Source organism: Columba livia, chromosome 31 (genome assembly GCF_036013475.1).
Source record: "Columba livia isolate bColLiv1 breed racing homer chromosome 31, bColLiv1.pat.W.v2, whole genome shotgun sequence".
Lineage (NCBI taxonomy): Eukaryota > Metazoa > Chordata > Aves > Columbiformes > Columbidae > Columba > Columba livia.
The window spans coordinates 505,083-513,908 of NC_088632.1; the positions used below are offsets into that span (position 1 = coordinate 505,083).

At 58.9% G+C, this 8,826-nt stretch overlaps 1 protein-coding gene across 1 annotated transcript in view; it reads left to right on the top strand.

Annotated features, from left to right (window-relative positions):
• LOC102091959 (trypsin-3) overlaps positions 1 to 8,826 on the top strand; it is a 35,231-nt gene extending 26,405 nt beyond the window's left edge. The window contains exons 7-11 of the mRNA XM_065043970.1: positions 8 to 94; positions 1,683 to 1,845; positions 6,351 to 6,604; positions 7,388 to 7,524; positions 8,490 to 8,826. Coding sequence (XP_064900042.1) covers positions 8 to 94; positions 1,683 to 1,845; positions 6,351 to 6,604; positions 7,388 to 7,524; positions 8,490 to 8,642 — 794 coding nt within the window. The 3' untranslated portion in view covers positions 8,643 to 8,826. The remainder of the gene's footprint in view (positions 1 to 7; positions 95 to 1,682; positions 1,846 to 6,350; positions 6,605 to 7,387; positions 7,525 to 8,489) is intronic.

Consider the following 8,826-nt stretch of genomic DNA (forward strand, 5'->3'; position numbering starts at 1 on the left):
CCCACAGCGGCCACGGAGACACGAGCCATGGTGGCCACCAGCCTCTGGGGAGCCATGAGGGTGCTGGGAACGCTGGTCCTGGTGGTGACCACGGGTGAGTCCACGGGTGGTGACACGCGAGTGGTGGCGGTGACACACTTGTGGTGGCCATGACACGCATGTGGTGGTGCTGACACGCGTGTGGTGGCCTTGACACGCGTGTGGTGGCCGTGACACGCATGTGGTGGCAGTGACACGCGTGTGGTGGCGGTGACACGCATGTGGTGGCCGTGACACGTGTGTGGTGGCGCTGAGACACATGTGGTGGCGCTGACACACGTGTGGTGGCCTTGACACGCATGTGGTGGCCTTGACACGCATGTGGTGGCGCTGACACGCATGTGGTGGCCTTGACACGCATGTGGTGGCCTTGACACGCGTGTGGTGGTGCTGACATGCATGTGGTGGCCTTGACACGCATGTGGTGGCCGTGACACATGTGTGGTGGCCGTGACACACATGTGGTGGTGGTGACACGCGTGTGGTGGCGCTGAGACACCTGTGGTGGCCGTGACACGCGTGTGGTGGCGCTGAGACACCTGTGGTGATGCTGACATGCATGTGGTGGCCTTGACACGCATGTAGTGGTGGTGGTGACATGCGTGTGGTGGTGCTGACACACGTGTGGTGTCGGTGACACGCATGTGGTGGTGCTGACATGCATGTGGTGGCGGTGACACGCGTGTGGTGGCCGTGACACATGTGTGGTGGCGCTGACATGCCTGTGGTGGCCTTGACACGCATGTGGTGGTGCTGACACGCATGTGGTGGCGGTGACACGCGTCTGGTGGCCATGACACACGTGTGGTGGCCTTGACACGCATGTGGTGGCACTGACACAAGTGTGGTGGCCTTGACACGCATGTGGCGGCGGTGACACGCGTGTGGTGGTGGTGACACACGTGTGGTGGCGGTGACACGTGTGTGGTGGTGCTGACACGCATGTGGTGGCGGTGACATGCGTGTGGTGGCCATGACACGCATGTGGTGGTGCTGACATGCATGTGGCGGTGGTGACACACGTGTGGTGGCCATGACACACATGTGGTGGCGGTGACAAGCATGTGGTGGCGCTGACACGCCTGTGGTAGCGGTGACACACGTGTGGTGGTTGTGACATGCGTGTGGCGGCCATGACACGCGTGTGGTGGCCTTGACACGCATGTGGTGGCCTTGACACGCATGTGGTGGCCTTGACACGCATGTGGTGGCCTTGACACGCGTGTGGTGGCGGTGACAAGCATGTGGTGGCGCTGACACGCCTGTGGTAGCGGTGACACACGTGTGGTGGTTGTGACATGCGTGTGGCGGCCATGACACGCGTGTGGTGGCCTTGACACGCGTGTGGTGGCCTTGACACGCATGTGGTGGCCTTGACACGCATGTGGTGGCGGTGACACGCGTCTGGTGGCCATGACACACGTGTGGTGGCCTTGACACGCATGTGGCGGCGCTGACACGCGTGTTGTGGCCTTGACACGCATTTGGTGGCCATGACACACGTGTGGTGGCCATGACACGCGTGTGGCGGCGCTGACACGCATGTGGTGGCCTTGACACGCATTTGGTGGCCTTGACACACATGTGGTGGCCTTGACACGCGTGTGGCAGCGCTGACACGCGTGTCCTGGGTCCCCTTGCAGCGTCCTCGGCGTGGGGCGACACGCGTGTGGTGGGGGGCATGGACTGCGTGCCCCACTCGCAGCCGTGGCAGGCGGCCATCTTGGACATGTACAAGCTGTACTGCGGCGGCGTGCTGGTGGACAGGCAGTGGGTGGTGACGGCGGCGCACTGCACCACGCCGGGGTAAGGACGGCGACCCGTGTCATCTCCCGTGGGTCTTGGGCCTCCAGGTGGGGCGGGGACACGCGGGACATGGTCATCATGGCCCACGCGTGTCCTGTGTGGTGGTCCGGTGAGGGTCATGGCCATGGGGGGGGTCTCTGTGGTCTACACGTGGCATGGATGTGTGGTAGACCCCAAGTCCCACATGTTGGCCATGCTGTAGACCCCATGTCCCACGTGTTGGTCATGATGTGTCCCACACGTTGGCCATGCCATGTCCTGGCCATGCTGTAGACACCATAGACCACATGTTGGTCGTGCTGTAGACCCCATGTCCCACACGTTGGCCATGCCGTGTCCCACACGTGTCTTGGCCATGCTGTAGACCCCATAGACCATACATTGGCCGTGCCGTGTCCCCATGTTGGCCATGCCGTGTCCTGGCCATGCTGTAGACCTCATAGACCACATGTTGGCTATGCCATGTCCCCATGTTGGCCATGCTGTGTCCTGGCCATGCTGTAGACCCCATAGACCACATGTTGGCTATGCCGTGTCCCCATGTTGGCCATGCTGTGTCCTGGCCATGCTGTAGACCCCATAGACCACATGTTGGCTATGCCGTGTCCCACATGTTGGCCATGTTGTAGACCCCATGTCCCACGTGTTGGCCATGATGTGTCCCACACGTTAGCTATGCTGTGTCCTGGCCATGCTGTAGACCCCATGTCCCACATGTTGGCCATGCTGTGTCCCACACGTGTCTTGGCCATGCTGTAGACCCCATAGACCACACGTTGGCCAAGCCATGTCCCCACGTTGGCCATGCCGTGTCCTGGCCATGCTGTAGACCCCATAGACCACATGTTGGCCATGCCATGTCCCCATGTTGGCCATGCTGTAGACCCCATGTCCCACACGTTGGCCATGATGTGTCCCACACGTTGGCCATGCCATGTCCTGGCCATGCTGTAGACACCGTAGACCACATGTTGGCCATGCTGTAGACCCCATGTCCCACATGTTGGCCATGCTGTGTCCCACACGTGTCTTGGCCATGCTGTAGACCCCATAGACCACACGTTGGCCAAGCCATGTCCCCATGTTGGCCATGCTGTGTCCTGGCCATGCTGTAGACCCCATAGACCACATGTTGGCTATGCCGTGTCCCACATGTTGGCCATGCTGTAGACCCCATGTCCCACGTGTTGGCCATGATGTGTCCCACACGTTGGCCATGCCATGTCCTGGCCATGCTGTAGACACCATAGACCACATGTTGGTCATGCTGTAGACCCCATGTCCCACGTGTTGGCCATGCTGTGTCCCACACGTTGGCCATGCCATGTCCTGGCCATGCTGTAGACAACATAGACAACATGTTGGCCATGCTGTAGACCCCATGTCCCACACGTTGGCCATGATGTGTCCCACACGTGTCTTGGCCATGCTGTAGACCCCATAGACCACACGTTGGCCAAGCCATGTCCCCACGTTGGCCATGCTGTGTCCTGGCCATGCTGTAGACCCCATAGACCACACGTTGGCCAAGCCATGTCCCCATGTTGGCCATGCTGTGTCCTGGCCATGCTGTAGACCCCATAGACCACATGTTGGCTATGCCGTGTCCCACATGTTGGCCATGCTGTAGACACCATGTCCCACGTGTTGGCCATGATGTGTCCCACACGTTGGCCATTCCGTGTCCTGGCCATGCTATAGACCCCATAGACCACATCCACATGTTGGCAATGCTGTAGACCCCATGTCCCACATGTTGGCCATGATGTGTCCTGGCCATGCTGTAGACCCCATAGACCACACATTGGCCATGCCGTGTCCCCACATTGGCCATGCTGTGTCCTGGCCATGCTGTAGACCCATTAGACCACATGTTGGCTATGCCGTGTCCCACATGTTGGCCATGCTGTAGACACCATGTCCCACGTGTTGGCCATAATGTGTCCCACATGTTGGCCATTCCGTGTCCTGGCCATGCTGTAGACACCATAGACCACATGTTGGCCATGCTGTAGACCCCATGTCCCACGTGTTGGCCATGATGTGTCCCACAGGTTGGCCATGCCATGTCCTGGCCATGCTGTAGACACCGTAGACCACATGTTGGTCATGCTGTAGACCCCATGTCCCACGTGTTGGCCATGATGTGTCCCACACGTTGGCCATGCCATGTCCTGGCCATGCTGTAGACACCATAGACCACATGTTGGCCATGCTATAGACCCCATGTCCCACGTGTTGGCCATGATGTGTCCCACACGTTGGCCATGCCATGTCCTGGCCATGCTGTAGACAACATAGACCACATGTTGGCCATGCTGTAGACCCCATGTCCCACATGTTGGCCGTGCTGTGTCCCACACGTGTCTTGGCCATGCTGTAGACCCCATAGACCACACGTTGGCCAAGCCATGTCCCCATGTTGGCCATGCTGTGTCCTGGCCATGCTGTAGACCCCATAGACCACATGTTGGCTATGCCGTGTCCCACATGTTGGCCATGCTGTAGACACCATGTCCCACGTGTTGGCCATGATGTGTCCCACACGTTGGCCATTCCGTGTCCTGGCCATGCTATAGACCCCATAGACCACATCCACATGTTGGCAATGCTGTAGACCCCATGTCCCACATGTTGGCCATGATGTGTCCTGGCCATGCTGTAGACCCCATAGACCACACATTGGCCATGCCGTGTCCCCACATTGGCCATGCTGTGTCCTGGCCATGCTGTAGACCCATTAGACCACATGTTGGCTATGCCGTGTCCCACATGTTGGCCATGCTGTAGACACCATGTCCCACGTGTTGGCCATAATGTGTCCCACATGTTGGCCATTCCGTGTCCTGGCCATGCTGTAGACACCATAGACCACATGTTGGCCATGCTGTAGACCCCATGTCCCACGTGTTGGCCATGATGTGTCCCACAGGTTGGCCATGCCATGTCCTGGCCATGCTGTAGACACCGTAGACCACATGTTGGTCATGCTGTAGACCCCATGTCCCACGTGTTGGCCATGATGTGTCCCACACGTTGGCCATGCCATGTCCTGGCCATGCTGTAGACACCATAGACCACATGTTGGCCATGCTATAGACCCCATGTCCCACGTGTTGGCCATGATGTGTCCCACACGTTGGCCATGCCATGTCCTGGCCATGCTGTAGACAACATAGACCACATGTTGGCCATGCTGTAGACCCCATGTCCCACATGTTGGCCGTGCTGTGTCCCACACGTGTCTTGGCCATGCTGTAGACCCCATAGACCACACGTTGGCCAAGCCATGTCCCCATGTTGGCCATGCTGTGTCCTGGCCATGCTGTAGACCCCATAGACCACACGTTGGCCATGCCATGTCCCCATGTTGGCCATGCTGTGTCCTGGCCATGCTGTAGACCCCATAGACCACATGTTGGCTATGCCGTGTCCCACATGTTGGCCATACTGTAGACCCCATGTCCCACGTGTTGGCCGTGATGTGTCCCACACGTTGGCCATGCTGTGTCCTGGCCATGCTGTAGACCCCATAGACCACACGTTGGCCATGCCGTGTCCCACATGTGTCTTGGCCATGCTGTAGACCCCATAGATCACATGTTGGCCATGCTGTGTCCCACACGTGTGCTGGCCATGCTATAGACCCCATAGACCACATGTTGGTCATGCCGTGTCCCACATGTTGGCCATGCTGTAGACCCCATAGTCTACACGTTGGCCATGCTGTGTCCCACACATGTCTTGGACATGCTGTAGACCCCATGTCCTACACACTGGCCATGCCGTGTCCCACACGTGTTCTGGCCATGCTGTAGACCTCATGTCCCACACATTGGCCATGCCGTGTCCTGGCCATGCTGTAGACCCCATGTCCAACACGTTGGCCATGCTGTGTCCCACACATGTCTTGGACATGCTGTAGACCCCATAGACCATACACTGGCCATGCCATGTCCTGGTTATGCTGTAGACCCCATGTCCTACACGTTGGCCATGCCGTGTCCCACACGTGTCCTGGCCATGTTGTAGACCCCATGTCCCGTATGTTGGCCATGCCATGTCCCACACGTGTCCTGGCCATGCTGTAGACCCCGTGTCCCGTATGTTGGCCATGCCATGTCCCACACGTGTCCTGGCCATGCTGTAGACCCCGTGTCCCGTATGTTGGCCATGCCATGTCCCACACGTGTCCTGGCCATGCTGTAGACCCCATGTCCCACATGTTGGCCATGCCATGTCCTGGCCATGCTGTAGACCCCATGTCCCACACGTTGGCCATGCCATGTCCCACACGTGTCCTGGCCATGCTCTAAACCCGGTGTCCCACACGTTGGCCATGCCATGTCCCACACGTGTCCTGGCCATGCTGTAGACCCCATGTCCCGTATGTTGGCCATGCCGTGTCCCACATGTGTCCTGGCCCTGTTGTAGACCCCATGTCCCACACGTTGCCCGTGGTCTCTCGGTCCTTTCCCCGTGTCCCATGCGTGTCCCCTCCCCAGGATCACCACCATCCGCCTGGGCAAGCACAACCTGTACACGCGGGAGGCGGGTGAGATGCAGAGGATGGTGCAGAAGCTGGTGCCCCACCCCGGCTATGACCCCACCACCAAGGACAACGACATCATGATGATCAAGCTCCTGACGCCCGTCACCCTCAGCAGCAGGATCCAGGCCATCCCCGTGGCCTCCTGCCTCCCGGACCCCGGCACCACCTGCACCACCTCGGGATGGGGGGCCGTCACCTCCCCTGAAGGTACCAATGGGCCCTTCTGGGTCTCCTCTTGGGGGTCTGGGGCCTCTCCTGGAGGTCTGGGTCTCCCCCTTGGACATCTGGGTCATCTCCTTGGCACCTTGGTCCTCTCACGAGTTCCTGGGTCTTCTCCTGGACACCCAAGTCCCATCCTGAACCTCTGGGTCCTTCCTGGACCTCTGGGTCCCCTCATGGATATCTGGGTGGTCTCCTGCACACCCGGGTCCTCTCCTGGACCTCTGGGTCCCCCCATGGATATCTGGGTGGTCTCTTGGACCTCTGGGTGGTCTCCTGGACATCTGGGTCCTCTCCTGGACCTCTGGGTCCCCCCATGGATATCTGGGTGGTCTCCTGCACACCTGGGTCTCCTTATGGGCCTCTGGGTCCTCCTCAAGCTCCCAAGTCCCCTCCTGTGCACCCACATCCTCTCCTAGACCTCTGGATCCCTTCATGGACATCTGGGTGGTCTCCTGGACCTCTGGGTCCCCATATGGACCTCTGGGTCCCCCCATGGACATCTGGGTGCTCTCCTGGACACCTGAGTCCCCATATGGACCTCTGGGTCCCCATATGGACCTCTGGGTCCTCCTCAAGCTCATATTTCACCCCAAACCAACCTGGAGAATCATCTCCAAGTGGGTTCCTGTGGTGGACACAACCACTTTGGGTCGGGGGGGGGGGGCGGGTGTCGGCGTTGGGATATTTTGGGTCGGGAAACGGATTTGTGCTGATTTCCGGGTCGATTGCTCTGGTTTCTCTCTCCCCCACCTCGGTTTCCCGTCTCAGTCTCTTACCCGGACGTCTTGCAGTGCGTCAACGTCACCATCTTCTCCACGGCCCAGTGCCGCCAGTTCTACCCCGGCTCCATCACCGACAACATGCTCTGCGCCGGGAGCGTCCAGGGCGGTAGGGACTCCTGCCAGGTACGGCCAATGGGGACTCTGCTGCGGCTACCCAATGATGGTCTTCAGCCAAAGAACGGTTCTCCAAATCAACCATCATTGGCCAACCCAATGATGGTCTTCAGCCAAAGAAGGGTTGTCCAAATCGTTCTGAGTTGACCTACCCAATGGTGGCTGACCAACCCAATGGTGGTTGACCAACCCAATGGTGGTTGGCAAACCCAACGGCAGTTGACCAACCCAATGGCAGTTGGCGAACCCAATGGTGGTTGGCAAACCCAACGGTGGTTGCCTAACTCAACAGTGGTTGACCAACCCAATGGTGGTTGGCCAACTCAATGGTGGTTGGCCAATGCAACGGTGGCTGGCAAACCCAATGGTAGTTGACCAACCCAATGGTGGTTGACCAACCCAATGGTGGTTGGCCAATCCCACGCGGTTGGCCAACCCAATGGCGGTTGGCCAACCCAATGGCAGTTGGCGAACCCAATGGTGGTTGGCAAACCCAACGGTGGTTGCCTAACTCAACAGTGGTTGGCCAACCCAGTGGTGGTTGACCAACCCAATGGTGGTTGGCCAATCCCACGCGGTTGGCCAACCCAATGGCAGTTGGCCAACCCAGTGGCGGTTGACCAGCCCAACGGTGGTTGGCCAACCCAATGGCAGTTGACCAACCCAATGGCGGTTGGCGAACCCAATGGCGGTTGGCCAACCCAATGGTGATTGGTGAACCCAATAGTGGTTGCCCAAGCCAATATTGGTTGCCCAAGCCAATATTGGTTGCCCAACCCAATGGTGGTTGGTGAACCCAATGGTGGCTGGCAAACCCAATGGCGGTTGCTCAACTCAACAGAGGTTGCCCAACCCAGCGTTGGTTTCCCAACTCAACAGAGGTCATACAACCAACCCATCAAGACCCAACAACGATTGGTTGACCGTTGGCTGACCCACCAAAGGTTGGGTGACCACCCCCCTTCTTTCCATAGGGCGACTCCGGGGGACCTCTGGTTTGCAACCGGACCCTCCAAGGGATCGTGTCCTGGGGGATGGAGAGATGTGGGCAGCCCAAGAGACCTGGTGTCTACACCAAGGTCTGCAGATACTACCAGTGGATCCAGAACATCATGAAGGAGAACTAACAATGGTCCAACAACCTCCAGATGTCTGGGGGCGGGGGGTCAGAGGACCCCCCACCATGTCCACCCTTCCACCGCTCACCGGGGTAGGACGTTGCGGGGGTAGAACCAGGGTGAGCTGGCGAAGCTGGTGAGATGGTGGGTGGGATGGTGGGAGGAATTAAAACGTTGTGATGTTTGGTGGGAA